Here is a 15,081-nt window from a genome sequence, read left to right on the forward strand (position 1 = left end):
TATCACTTTGCACATATTTGTTTGCATGTTTTGCAAGGAAGCAGTGCACCTTTCTTTTGTTTTATTTTGGTATCACTTATTACCTGGTATTCAGGTGTTTTTGGGTGCAGCAGCTCTTATTTATATATTTCTCCATTTCCGAGCGTGAGATTCTGTTTCTTCTTAAAGTGTTTGTTAACCCAAAAATAAATAAATACACAGTCTGGTCCCTTAAAGCAGATATTAAACAGCACAGTGCTTGTGCTGTGTAATCTGCCCCCCTCTAAACTGTAAAAAAACTTCCCTGAACCTGCCGCTTCCTGTATGCCCTCTCTATACTGACCACAATAACCAGGGCCACTTAGCCCTAACCACCGTGGTCAGAGTGCGTCCCTCCATCATACGCTACTGTCCCCTCTGCTCTCCTCTCTCCCCCTCACCCCCTCCTTCCTGCCTGTCAGCCCGCTCTCTCTGTCTCCGTCTCCGCCCCCGGCCACTATTATTAAAAATAAAAAAATTAAAATAGTCACTGCCAGACCCTCTATTAGAGCCTGGCATACTACACTACACACTACACTTCAAGAGGTCGGGCGTGACCTCATAACATCGCGCCCGGCCTCCGACGATCATAGAGACTCCGGGGACCATCTGGTCCGCCGGAAATCTCTATGATCTACATCCGGCGCCGGCGGATCCACTCTCTGCCTCACCGATTGCAACGGTGAGTCGGAGCAAGCACCGGAGGGCGGTGGGAGGGGGGGACGTCCCCTCTCGCCTCCCATAGGAACGATCAAGCGGCGGAACGGCCGCAATGATCATTCCTATGGTGTAGAGATTCGCCAGCTGAAACCGGCAATATCTGAATGATGTCTGTAACTACAGGCATCATTCAGATATACCTGCTCAAAGCCCAGGGCGTCATATGACGTCCTTGGTATTGAAGTGGTTAAAAAACAAGTGTTCTAAATACCTATTTACAGCTGTCTTCAGGCCGATCACATGACTCGCGGCCGCCTTACAGCTACGAGACAGAGCTTTTGCGGGAGGAGCCAAGCAGCCATGTGATCTCCCCAGCTAACGTCAGAGGGAGATCACGGTTCCTCCCGCAGAAGCCCTGTCTCGTAGCTGTAAAGCACCCGCAAGTCATGGGACCGGCCTGAAGGCAGCTGTAAATAGGTATTTAGAATGCTCATTTTTTTTAAAATAACTTCCATAGTGTGGTATGCCAGACTCTAATAGAGGGTCTGGCAGTTACTTGCAATTTAGACTTCACAAACACTTTATATATTTTTTTTGTTTTGTTAAAAAAAAAAAAAAAAAACAATCTGTCTGTTGGTGACTAAAAATAATTTATATTTATGTCATTCCAGGCACTATTGAAAACTGAGGGTTTTGCCTTTGAGGAGAGTCTGTTGTGCCACAAGAGTCACTGAAGCCACTAAACGCATTTCTGTTTCCTCCCTTAGCGTCTTCGCTGATATTCTTTTTTTAGTAAAATTCAGGCATACCCAGCACCGCACATTCCATTCTATGGTATTTCTAACTGTTCTGTAATTGAGATTTCTGTCTATGCCAGCAAAGGAACTTGCATCAGATATCCTGGATGATCAAACCTCTGTACAGGAAGATTTTCTTCATATTTAAATGTGCCAAACTGACTCCATTTTATATGATGTCTAGTTCCAGCAGTAGTTAGAAATTGGTATGTCCGCATTTTGTGCTCTGCAGTGAAGCTGACCGCAGTGTTTATGAAATCAATTGATTGATGGCACTTGAGTGCAGTTCTACTAATGAAAGATCATCTGTGATGGGTTACTAAGGCACTATATATAAAGGTAAATATTTCCAATAGACAGAACACTATGCCCATTTCGCTCATATACATTTGTCCATGCAAGTTGGTAACACTCACCTCTGTGTGGAGCACAGACTGCCATGCTCAAGCAGCTTATAGAGAGTGGTGCAACGCACATCTGTGAGCAAAAACTACAGAAAGATGTGTCCTTGTGACTGCCAGAGTGTATTAATGTGTGATCAGTGCAGCTTATGCATTCACCATAAAGATGTGTAATAGCTGCAATAGCAATCCTGTCTGAGCTGATAATGAACAGAGTAGCAGGCAGTGAGCAGCATCTCTTATGACAACTCATCTTACAGACATAGCAACCCTCCTGGGGCTTCCTTAAGCTGGCCATTTACTAGCGGAATTTCCTTTGCTTCATTCTCTAATTGTTAGTCGGGACAAATCGATGCTCATTTTTGACAAGAAAATGCAATGGAGCAAGATAGAAAATTTTGCTCGAACAAACGCATTTCTAACAGTAAAGTCATCGAATGTACTGAGAATTTTCTACTAGTGTATGGCTAGCTTTAGTAAGTGGATGGGCTTTGCTCTAATTGTGACAGTTTGCCTATATTTCTGTGGATAAAGAGAGCTGTCGGTTAACCGCAACACAGACAAACACAGGCATGGACATTGATGTACACAGGGACTTCACCTCTTAAATTTTTTGAATTCTAAAGCCCAAGCCTGTGCTCACCCACACTGTGTTTAAATTACGCCTCTATTTGTTCATAAAGGGTCTATCAGTTGAGGAATTGCAGGTTGGCGAGCTGCATCTGCAAAATGCAGATCCTCTTGTATGTGAATGATAAATGCACTGATCATCAGCATTTGTTTTTGAATAGGACCAATTGTTTAAAATCAAAGTTTTAAGTCCGAAAAGTGCTCTGGGAGCACTAAAATAAACTTGCACAATTCTGGGCAATTCAAAATAAGTGTATGATAAGATAGATGATGTTACCTTAAATGAAGATCCAGAAATATAGGCAGCTAAAAGTCAAATTTCGCTATGCACCTTCCAAGTTCTAGGCCACCCAATTGGAAGTTGAGATTTGCAAATAAATTCAGCTGCCTACATCTCTGAATTTTCTAATCCCAGCATCCAATTCACATGACACGTGAGTATGAACGGCTCTCGATGGAGCTGGTTCACACAGGTCAAAGGCGGCCGCGGAGCATTACAAAAGGGTCCTGTGCTTGTTTGGGTTTAGTTCAGATGCAAATTCAGACAAAAATTCGTACCTGAATGGCACCTGAACTGGTGAACAGACACGCAGCAGACCTCAGGCATGAACCCGCAGCCGTACATATGTGAACCCAGCCTTAGCATTTTGTCAATATATGCTTATCTTAAATTGTCCGGATTTGTGACAGGTTTGCTTTAAGCACCTATTTTGTCCAAAGCTTTAACAGCTAAGCACTAATATGATTGTGCTCATAACATTATACTGATCTGGTTTCCACAGGTGCAAATTGCTTTTCATTTTTTCTCAGAACCCTTGTCTTGATAATGCTTTGATATGCAATCAGTGACCAGCTCTTGTGGTCAGTGGCCCTTTTCTTCCTCCCCTGCTTCAAGATTAGTTAGAGCAGCTATCCATCAGAATGAAGGACTAGTAACAAAGCCACCACAGGAACCAGTCAGTAATTGTTTATCTGAAAAGGGAGCTGTACTAGAAATTAAAATACATTTTGAAGGTTTCATAAGTGTATAGCAGCCATGGGCTATTTGATAATTATAATGGTGCCTAGCCATAAATATGGAAAAAGAGATAGCAGAATGTCTTGCCTTCCTGCCTTTTTAATGCTCTAAGTGACCCTTACAGGCCACATTTTTACAGATAAAGAGTAAGGTTCTATCCCTCACAGCCAAGAAGACTTCAGCTTGCATTTTTTTTAGTGCAGATTATAAACTGAAACCTGGGATCTGATCTGTTTTTATAGACAGCACTTCTATCTACCATTGGCCCATATTTTTGCTTAAGTACAGTTCCATCAAATACTGCGGTATTCATACATCAGCCTCATATTGTAGTCTGCCACCCACTTAATGATAAGTGGGTTATTGTAATATAATTATATAGTCACGTGTTGCTTTTTAAAGGATCATCCTTCCCAAAAGTGATATTTTATATATAGGCGACATCTCACTGGCTTCTTTTATTTCTTCAAGACCTCCATCATAGTTTCTGGATATGTTTCCATATACCCTAGAGCAGGGGTCTCCAAACTTTGTAAACAAAGGGCCAGTTTACTGCTCTTTAGACCTTAGGGGGGCCGGAGTTTGGCCCATGGGAGTAGAAAATGGCATCAATAAAAAGAATAGTGCCCCATCAATGGTGTCAGTGAGAAGAATAATGTCCCATCTTTGGTGTCAGTGGAGAAATAATGCCTCATTATTGATGTCAGTGGAGGAATAGTTCCTCGTCATTGGCGTCAGTGGGAGGAATAGTGCCTCATTCCATGGGAGTAATAGCGTCCCAAGGGCCAGATAAAGGCAAGCAAAGGGCTGCATCCAGCCCCCGGGCTGCAGTTTGGAGACCACTTCCCTAGAATGTTGGTGTTCTAAACACCTTTAGGGGGGCCCATTTAGGCTGAATTTATCTATATTAATATAGAATAAATTAAACATTCAAAGGGGAATATGGATCCCCTAATAATGGACAAGACGGGTGTGCAATAAACACAAAGCTCAGAACTCTAGTACAGGGTTTCCCAATTGAAAGTCCTCAAAAGATTAAATAAACTGTTAGAATATGTAATTCTCCCTAACAGTAAAATATCACTTTTGGGGTGACTGGCCCAAACCTGGCAATTACATTGTTCAAAAGAATTTTCATCTTTACATCATCTTCTTCAGCTCTGGGCAAGGCAAGACTGAAGAAATATATTTAGTAGAAATATAACATAGGTGTTTAGCTGAGAATCCTTAATGACTGAGTGTTGGTGAATGACGCATATTCCAAGAACAGATGCAGTGGGGGAAGATGTGTTTTAAGCAGTGTATGTATAATAAGTATTTATGAACTGTTTTTTTTTTCTTTTTTATTTAGTACAGGTAAGACAAAAATGGCAATAGCAATTTCTGTGTGTAGACGTTTTAAAGATTTAAAAGAGATTAAAACATGGATGAAAGTAAAAGTGGAGGCATCTGCCCATAGAAACCATCAGACTCCTGTTTTTATGTTCTACCCTGTTTTGCAAAAATACTAAATGAGTGTGGCTGATTGCTCTAATAATTCCACTTTTACTTTCCTCCAAATGAAAACTGTGAACAAAAATATGTTTTGTTTGCCTGATGGCACAGAGGGGATAAGCATTGATATTCTAAATATAAAATGAAGACATATCATTCTATGCGATTGTTTGCTGCCTCAATGGAGTTTTAAATTTGGACTCTCTGAGGGTGATTTATGAAAACTGGAATAAACATGGAACTGTTACCATAGCAATCCAATTTTTTATTTAAATGTGGTTGCTATGAGCAGTAGCCCCAATTTTCCCAATTTTTTCTCTGTTTTCATAAATCAGTGCCTTTATGTTCAAAGTTTATGTCTGTTTTTATTATTTTTCTCCTCTTTGCCTTTTAATGCAAAGCTGTTTTTTTCCCTGCAAAATAACTTCAGAATGTAAACCTGCTGCTTGCTGACTTGGTTTACTCCTAGTGCCAAATGAATCCAATGGGGAGCCTTACTGGTTGAAGCAATGACACAGTGACTTTGGGTGGATTAAAAAAATATTATTATATATTCAAATTGTACAACAAACTGCAACTATTCAACTTTTTGTTCCTGGACTAGGAATAGTGCACTAGATGCACAAAACGGCTGATGTGCAATTGGAACTTTACTGTGAAATGATTTGTACTAAAGGTGTCCCATGAAGATGGATATGGTTCATAACTGATGTACCAGTGGCTGCTTGACTAAGTTCACCAATCTCTTATTTGCTGACATCAAGCTTACTTGCCTACATTAAACGGGAAGTGGATTTAAGTAACTTGTTGATGACAAATTTTGAAAGAAGTCCACAAAAATATCTACGGTTTCTTGGCATCACATGGCTTACACTGCAGGATCAAACTTTTTTTTAGAAGAAGAAAAACAAAAAAACAAGTCATGTTGACCATTTTCTAACAGCTAGAACAGTAAATGTATGGCAAAACGTATCTGCTAATCATAAAGAACAATCTTGCCTCATTTTGAAGGAATTCATAATTGTGACTGTCAGGACATTTTTTAACTTCATACTGGATTTACTCTTTGAAAAAAAAACTAGTAACATTATTGAGATCTCTGCTTATCAAACTCAACTGACTGCATTCCTAAGACAAATGCCATGTGTTCTCCAAACTATGGAGATTTACTTTCCAGCAGCTCATCATATTGACTCTTACATGGTTTATGAGGCTTTTCAAGATGCATCATGGGAATCCAGGCTTCATGAATGTGTGTTTGTATGTTGGTTTCTATTTTCTTTTATAATCATCCATGTTTCTTTTTTATTCTTTTTTAATAAGTACCATAGCCCAAGGAAAGAAGTGACAGGTAGTATGACAGGTAGTATGCTCCCTTTACTCTTTAAAGAAGCAGTACTAGATAGGGCAATTTATATCAAAATGGCTCTTACAACAAACATTCTAAGCAGAAACATTTCTTTGGAATTTTAAACATTTTAGTTTCATTTTAAGAATATGTCTACCTAAGCTAGGCGAATGAACTGCTGGTTGACTATTAGCAGGATGGCAATTTTTTACATTTGTTTGGGGGAATGAAAGTATTCTTTAAAAGTAATGTTACATTTTTTTTTTTATCTTTATGATCACGGTCTCCAATGTTAAATGTTAAAATATTTATGAGTAGAACCACCCTACCCAAATTTCATATTTAAGGCAATTAGAATGTAAAGCCTATGTATTTATGGACTGCATATCCCAAAACCTGACCTGAGTATGTGAATGGCACTGCACAATTTTGCTGGCAGTGTGACCAGTTAATCATAACTGCAAATAGAGCCACTTGAGGGGGACTTTTGATTTGACCACCAGCTATGGTGATACAACTCATGGGATCCATCTCCTTCCTGAATATAAGCAGCCACACTTGCTGAATCCTTGCTTGTCTAAAAATTCAACAAACTTTATTGCACCTTCTACTGAAGATGCATCAAATCCCTCCTCGCCAGAACCTGCTCCTTGTCCACTAATGTGTTCCACCATAGAGGTGATTAAATCTCATCTATTCCCTGAGGCTATCACTTACGCCCCGTGCACACGGTCGGACTTTCCAATGGAATATGTGCGATCGGAGCTTGTTGTCGGAAATTCCGACCGTGTGTGTGGGCTCCATCTGACTTTTTCCATCGGAGTTTCCGACATACAAAGTTCAAGAGCAGGCTATAAAATTTTCCGACAACAAAATCCATTCGCGTAAATTCCGACCATATGTGGACAATTCTGACACACAAAGTGCCACGCATGCTCAGAATAAATTAAGAGACGAAAGCTATTGGCTACTGCCCCGTTTATAGTCCCGACGTACGTGTTTTACGCCACCGCGTTCAGAACAATCGGATTTTCCGACAACTTTGTGCGACCGTGTGTATGCAAGACAAGTTTGACCCAACATCTGTCGGAAAAAATCCATGGATTTTGTTGTCGGAATGTCCGATCAATGTCCGATCGTGTGTACAGTGCATAAGTCCCACCCAGGGTGAAATGCTTTAGCAGAGAATCAGGGTCTGGCAAGGAGGGCTTTGATTTGTCTTTAGTACAAGATGGAAAAAGGTTATGTCATTTTTATTAGGAAAAAGAAGTATTTGGTGGAAATGCCGCTCTTTATGTTATGACTATGACCAGATAGACCATCTCTGGTGATAACTGTGCCATTTATTAGTAGCAGAATGTGAGATTTCCCTGAATTCTGTAAAATCTCTCAGACCACTCCGTAATGGAAAAACAATCATTTCACTGCAAACATTGAATTTAGGAGCAATATTGGAAAAGTCACTCAGTGGGCAATTAAGTGACAAGTAGAACACTGTACCACACTGAAGTGGCCTTTATATTGAGGCCTAAGATGACTTTATCCTACACTTGGAACCTAACCTTATGGTACCCTACTAGTTTTCTTTTATAAGAGAGTTTTTGTTCTTCCCTTCAGATACGTATATTTTTAGACATTTAGGTATTTCATTGACATGCAATGTCCCAGGTTTGTATACTATGTATATATACTGTATATATGTGTGTATATATATTATATGCATGTATATGTATAATTACAGTTTACAGACATGCACAGTAGCAATTATTTAATAAACCCCCCAAAATTATATGGAAAAAAATACTATCATCTAGTACTGCTTCTTTAAATTGTTATAGTGATTAAAGTCAAACTGGTCCAGATGTTTTTGTTGTCACCAAAAGATACTGTAAAGAGTAATATTTTTTAAAATGGTGTATCTACTCAAAACTAAAAACAAAAAAAACTATTTTAGGCCCTAAACCTATTTAATTTTTAGCTTGCAAATAATAGTCTGTAGAGAATTCGATTTACAAAGCACCTACGCTTCAATCAGTTTAAAAAAGCTCTTCGAGTTCCCTTCAGCTTTAGCCTGGAGTGCTGAATACAGAATTTATTGGGAGTGCAACGTTTAGCAGGATTTAGAAATCTTTAAGTAATGCTGAAGCTTGCTGAAGTCTGTTCGAAGCTTAAGCAGTACTAACATGTGTTTAATCCTGTTAATCATTTGTTTAAAGCTGCAGTCAGCATTTTTTTAAGATCTGTATTCAACAGCCCTGGTCATGAGTTCAGTACGTCTGTGCAGTATACGTGCATTTCTCCATGTTTTATTCCTTTATTTCCTAAACGTCCAGAAACATTCGTGTTGATCTGCTAGAAATCCAGTGTGCTCCTTACTTGCACTTTCATCTGACTACAAAATGCATCCACTACACTGAAATCCCAAGCAGTGTTTTCAGGCCTGGCCAGTTCTCTCCTCCTGAACTACAGTGTTCTATAGGTAGAACTAAGGCAGGGCTGATAATACTACATGGATTTCTGGTAGAATTAACAGGTCATTTTCTGTCCTTGCAGTGTTTTTTTTTTTTTTTCCAACAGTTGCATTTACTGAATTAGTGCAACAGTACATAAAAACAGAGGTACAAAGTAGTACAACTAAGTGATTCCTTTACAGAGAGGTACATGCAGAATAGAAATGACAACACTGCCAGGTATGGACAAAAGCAAAGACAAGAAATAATGTACAGCCACATCCAGTATACCAAGTTCATGGCATCGGGGGAGAGGGAAGAGGGAGGAGGAATTGGGGAGGGGGGATAAATATATCACATGGGAAAATTCGGTACTCAGGGAACATCAAAAACAACATTTGAACAGAAGTATAGCAAATAGTAAGGCCATAAGCATCTATTCAGCTATTCCAGATTTTGTCAAATTTGGCAGGGCAGTTCCTACTCGCATAAGTAAGCTTATATAAGAGAAGGGGCCCATTAATCGCTGCCTTCCATCCAGAGACCATAGGAGGGGTCAGCAATTTCCACCCAAGCAAGATTTTCCAATGAGCGTAAAATGCTGTGTTTTTAAAGAGACAAAACATGGGGAAATTTGCATATATTTCAGAGATGTACTGAATATTTATTTTAGTTTGCCCTGACATAAACTTCAAGAAAGCTGTTTGAAGCTTGATGAATGCTGTAAAAAAATCTTGACCATGCTGATGCTCTTTTGATTTGCATGTATGAGCAAAGTTGCCCTTGGGGCCTTTGTGCCGTAATGCATAACCCTGAAGAACTACCTACTTGAGCTCCAAGCTAAACCAACAGGGTAGATCTTTAGAGCTCTTCTCGCATACACATGCTTCTTTCTCTAGTGAATCTCCCCTTCCCGACCTTCCCAAAGTGCTGACACAGATATTACACGATGCTGCAGGCATCTCATACAAAACAGCCCAGTTCTAATATCTTCCTGTATAGAGATATCATCAGAGGTGTAAGGATTTAGCAGGGCTGCTCCTGGGGAATGATGAGATGAGTACAGTATATGGAATGGAAAGTGCTCTTTACAGGAGTCAGATTAGTGTTGGGGTCAGGGATAAGGAATGTTAGATACGTTTTAGGGGTTTAGAATATTTAGGGGTGAATTTTTTTATGGCTGAGCCTGGGTTCACATTAGTGCGGCGCGGGACACCGCATGTGATTCGCACAGGAATCGCACTGCATTTCTGTACAAATCACATGTGTTGTCTGTGCGGTGCAATTTGAGCTATTCATTTTGCATGGTTCAAATTACATCCGTACCAAAATGGTGCAGGACCTTTTTTTTGCCGCACCTAAATTGCATCGCACCCATGCAAGCCGATTCTTATGCTGCATTTTGCAAGCTGTTTCAGGGTGTCGTTAACACCCACAGCAGATTGCATGGATGCCATGCGATGGGATGCATTTCCCACGTTGCATCAGTGTGAACTGAGGCTTAGAGCCAACACACTGTCTAGAGAAGCCTTTTTTAACCTTTCAACGTTAAATAATTTTCTGGTCTCAGAGAACCCCTGCTAATTATTACTATATCTACAGCTTATCGTACAGTAGTGTGATGGTCACTGGGAATTTGGCTCCTTACACGTGTAGTCATTGCAAAAAATCCTCCCTCAAAAGATCATTGGTTCCAAGGGTTACTTATGTAAGAGGTAGAAATTGCTCATTGTTCAATGAACCCCTAACAACCTGTAAATGAACCTTAAGTTTCCATGGAACCTTGGGTGAGAAAGGCTGGTCTAGGTTCAACTTTCTGGCAGGGAAGTAGAAAGGAATTTAAGGTGTGCTTTAGGCTCCATGCACACTGGGCTTAAAAAAAAGTCTCTTCTCTCGGGAGTGAAAAACGCTCATATAGAGCATTTTTTGTACAAAGTTTAGGTGAGTTTAGGAGAGTTTTCGTTTTTCTTCTGTCTCCAAGCTCCAATCAGAAACGTGAACCAGAAGGCTTCATGCACACTGGCTTAAAAAATGTTGCTTCTACAAGAGTTTTCAGTTCTGCCTGTAGAAGCAGCTCAATGTTATCCTATGTGTTCATGCACAGTAGGACATTTACAGGCATATTTTGAGTTTTTAGAAGCAGGAAAAAACACCCTTCTGGTTCGCGTTTCTGATTGGAGCTCACTGGCAGAAAAAACATAAAACTCTTCTAAACTTGTCTAGACTTTGTACAAAAAATGCTCTATGTGAGCATTTTTTACTCCCAAGAGAACAGACGTTTTTTAAAGTCCAGTGTGCATGGAACCTAAGGCCTCATGTACACTGCTGCTGGTAAACGGATGTTTAAGAGCAGTTGGGCTTTTTTTTCAGCTGCCCCTGAACTCACCTCTGTTTTCCTATCAGTACATGTACACAGGGTCGTTTATAGCCATTTCTAGGCTGTTGAGTTTAGAAGCATTTTTTAGAATGCAAAAAAATGGGTTCAGGATGGATGTTCAGAGTCATTTGAAAAGCCAAATGCCTGTAACAGCCTGTAAATGCTCTTAAACTCGGTAACTCGCGTTTAGCAGCATTTTGTTTACAGAGGTTTTTCATTTTAACCAAAAAAATTAAAATATATATATCTATATATCTATAGATATATATATTTTTTTTTTTTACAAACGCTTCTAGACTCAAACGTGGCTAAACGCAGCATGTAAATATGGCTAAAGTGACGTTTTTAGATGCTGGTTTCTAGCTGTCAAGTTAAATCGTTCAGGAGAGGTTAAACAACGTCCCGTGTACATGAAGCCTAATGCCGTGTACACACAATAAACTCCGATTGTTTCTCCGACGTAGCTCCGACGGAATTCCATTCAAGTGGTCTTGCCTACACACGGTCAACCAAAGTCCGACCAAAGTCTGACCGTACAGAACGTGGTGACATGCACCACTTACGACGGGACTAGAAAAAGGAAGTTCAATAGCCAGTAGCCAATAGCTTTCGTCTCATACTTGCTTCAGAGCATGCGTCTTTTTTGGTCCATCAGACCAGCATACAGATGATCGGTTTTCCCGATAGGAATTGGGTCCGTTGGAAAGATTTAGAACATGTTCCATTTCTAGGTCTGTCAGATTTTTCGAAAATAAAAGTCCGATGAGGCCTACACACGATCGGTACATACGATGAAAAGCTTCCGTCTGACTTTTTCTGTTGGACAGTCCGCTCGTGTGTACGCGGCATAAGGGTTTTTCTTCTGCCTCTAAACGTTAAACTCAAAATATGCCTCTTAACAGCCTAATGTGCATGGACACAGAGGATAATATTGAGCTGCTTCTACAAGCAGAACATAAAACTCCTGAAGAGGCAAGTTTTTTTTAAGCCAGCGTGCATGGAGCCTAAATGTTAAGAACAGTTGACAACATAGGAGCATTTAGACGAGCTGCATGATTTAGACATGTTCTTGGTGTCAAAAGCTTCACAAAGCTTCAAAATGCCAGTGCTGAGCTGTTGAAGCCAAGACCATATAAAACAAGCTTAATGGAACATGCTAAGCATTTTTGGAGTGCTACAATCCCTTTAATATTTTTTTTATAAGGGGATTATTCCATATGCACACTAGAAACCCAGTCAGATTAAAAGACCCTTTTGAAAGTAACCCAAAGTAGTTTGAAAATTCCTACAGTGCCACTGCTACTGCATGGTAGCTAACCACTGCAGGTACCCCAGATCCCAAGGTTTAGTTAATAGCAAAACAGAGCTGATATGCAGGCAGTGGTACATTAGGTACTTTAAAATTATTCCAGGTCCATTTTAATCTACAGTCTTTAAATTGAATCGGAACTTGCTGAGCAGCTGTATATTTTATACAACTAAAAGCAAATCTGTGATTAATGCACACAAGGTAATGCAACAAGCTCCCCTTCCTAGAAGCACATACTTATCTTACTTTCACTCCCCTGTCACTCTTTTCACCAGGAGTAAAGAGATGATCGATCCACCTGGCTAAGTAGGTGCATGTGACTCTCTCCCCTGCTGCTCCTTTGAGCTGCTGAGCACGAGGAAAGGAGTCCCTGTGTAAGCTCCAAATCTCCATAGTAAGAGCTTACACAGGGTCAGTGGACAAGCATCAGTGTTGTCAGATGGAATTACCAGGTCATTGCTATCTGTTGATGAGAAGGGGGGAATTAAAGTAAACCTGTTGCTTTGCTGTGCATGAGGAAAGTATATGTTGGCTTAAGGCCTTCTCATACTTGTGTGTAGGTTCTTTTCACTTGTTATAGTGTGCTGCGTTAAGCCAGCCATAGACAGTTTAAATCTTGGCTGATTCAGCAGGGACCAGCTGAGATTTGAACCCAGTGTGGGCAAGCCCATTGTACCCAAGTTGATAAATCACTCAACTTGGGTACAACCAGCTTGTCAGATTTTGTCTGCTATTATTGCTAGTGGCTAGCAGCCCTGCCAAGAGAACACAATGGCTCCACGGGAGGGAATCCTCCATCAACACAGACTGTGTTGATGGGGGAAACTAGTGATTTTCTTTCTTGCAACCAGTGATTGCAGGAAAGAAGATGGCTCCAACTATGTCTGGCCTTAAAGTGGTTGTAAAGCCTCAAGTTTTTTCACCTTAATGCATTTTATGCATTAAGGTGAAAAACCTTCTGTGCTGCAGCCTGCCTTTTTCTTACCTGAGTCCGATCTGATCCAGTGATGTGCACGAGCGCAGCGACTCCAGCTGCTGTCTCTCTCCTCATTGGACAGATTAATAGCAGCCATTGGCTCCCGCTGCTGTCAATCAAATCCAGTGACATGGGAGTGGGGGCAGGGCCAAATCCCGCTATCTGTGTCAATGGTGAGGTGAGCCTGCAAGGGTGCTCCCAGGGAAAGCACCCGATGAAGTGGAGGGGCCTGGAGTGCAAGCGGGGCACCCCAGAAGAAGAGGATTGAGGCTGCTCTGTGCGAAACAATTGCACAGAGCAGGTAAGTATAGCCGTATTTGTTATTTTTCTTTAAAAAAAAAAAACAAGGGCTTCTCAGCTTTTTGTAGTACAGTGCAAACTGATGCTTACAATGTGTGCTTTGGTACGCTGTACTACAGGTGTGTTGGCAGCTACTGTACATGTGCGTTGAGTCTTAATAAACCTCACTGCAATGCAATGCACATAATACTGCGTGTTCACCTGTGTTGCAGTAGCATGCAGTAAAATGCATGTTTTATTGCACATTACCACAATACGTAGGTGTGAGGCCAGCCTCAAAACCCCTTAGTTGGAAGACATGCGTATTCTTTATCAGCTCAAGTAAGTAACAACAGGTTCCAATGTAAGCTGTTTATAATTCCTGCCAGAAATGTTAAAGCATTATCTAGACATTCACATATTTACTGGAGGTATTTAGGTAACATTAATCCAGGATGATTTGTAATAGTCTTCAAAGGTGAAACATTAATTCTAATATTTTACTAATTTTGTTCAAACATTAGAAAGTAACATCAACGCTCATCAGACTTATAGGTACTCGGTGATATCTGGGGACACAGGCACAGTGTGATTTTTTTCACTACTATTCCTATTGATTTGTAATGCAACCAAGTAGGATAACATAGGATTAAAAGAGACTTCACTTAAAACTAAAAACCTTAGTTTTGAATGGATTTCTATTTTAAGATCAAGGGAGGCTTAAGGCATCGCTGCTCCTTCCAATATGTATAAAATGGGTTATAAGAGTATAAATATATACATATATATATATATGAGAAATCATAAAGACCGCAGTATTATCTCTCAGAAACTCACATTATTTTTACATGGTTAAAATGTGATGTATTTTGACAATTTTGTCTGTAAATAGGATACATTTGCTGTTCTTAAGTGCAAATTGAAAACAGAATTTTTCATTCAAAATGGTGTTTGTTCGCCAAAACAATGTTTGCCAAAAAGGGAAAAACATTAAAATAAGATCTTATACTGACTGGCTGTTTCTGTTTGAATGACTGAGCATTTCTCAGGTTTGCACAGATGATATATGTTATTATCCATACTGTAAAGGATTTCTGTAAAATGTTAAACGGAACTGCAGTCAGGGGCTTTAAAAGAAGGGGGTATAGGGAGTTTTATATGTCAGCTCCTGTACTTATTAAATCTGGTCAATGCATTTGCCTCTATCTTCACCAAAAATCAAGCACAATTCTACTCGGAGACAACTCTGGCTGCATTAAACTGGCCAAAAGCATTTCAGATGGTTCAAGTAACAAAAAATTCCCCCTACAGCAGCTCACCCTAG

At 40.1% G+C, this 15,081-nt stretch overlaps 1 protein-coding gene across 2 annotated transcripts in view; it reads left to right on the top strand.

Moving 5' to 3' along the window:
* Positions 1 to 14,770, top strand: part of LMTK3 (lemur tyrosine kinase 3) — a 196,600-nt gene extending 181,830 nt beyond the window's left edge. For both annotated transcript variants that reach the window (XM_073602761.1, XM_073602760.1), the window contains exon 16: positions 1,350 to 14,770. In XM_073602761.1, the coding sequence (XP_073458862.1) occupies positions 1,350 to 1,366 (17 nt within the window). In that variant the 3' untranslated portion in view covers positions 1,367 to 14,770. The remainder of the gene's footprint in view (positions 1 to 1,349) is intronic.
* The last annotated feature ends 311 nt before the right edge of the window (positions 14,771 to 15,081 follow it).

This window comes from Aquarana catesbeiana, linkage group LG10 (assembly GCF_042186555.1).
Source record: "Aquarana catesbeiana isolate 2022-GZ linkage group LG10, ASM4218655v1, whole genome shotgun sequence".
Taxonomy (NCBI): Eukaryota; Metazoa; Chordata; class Amphibia; order Anura; family Ranidae; genus Aquarana; species Aquarana catesbeiana.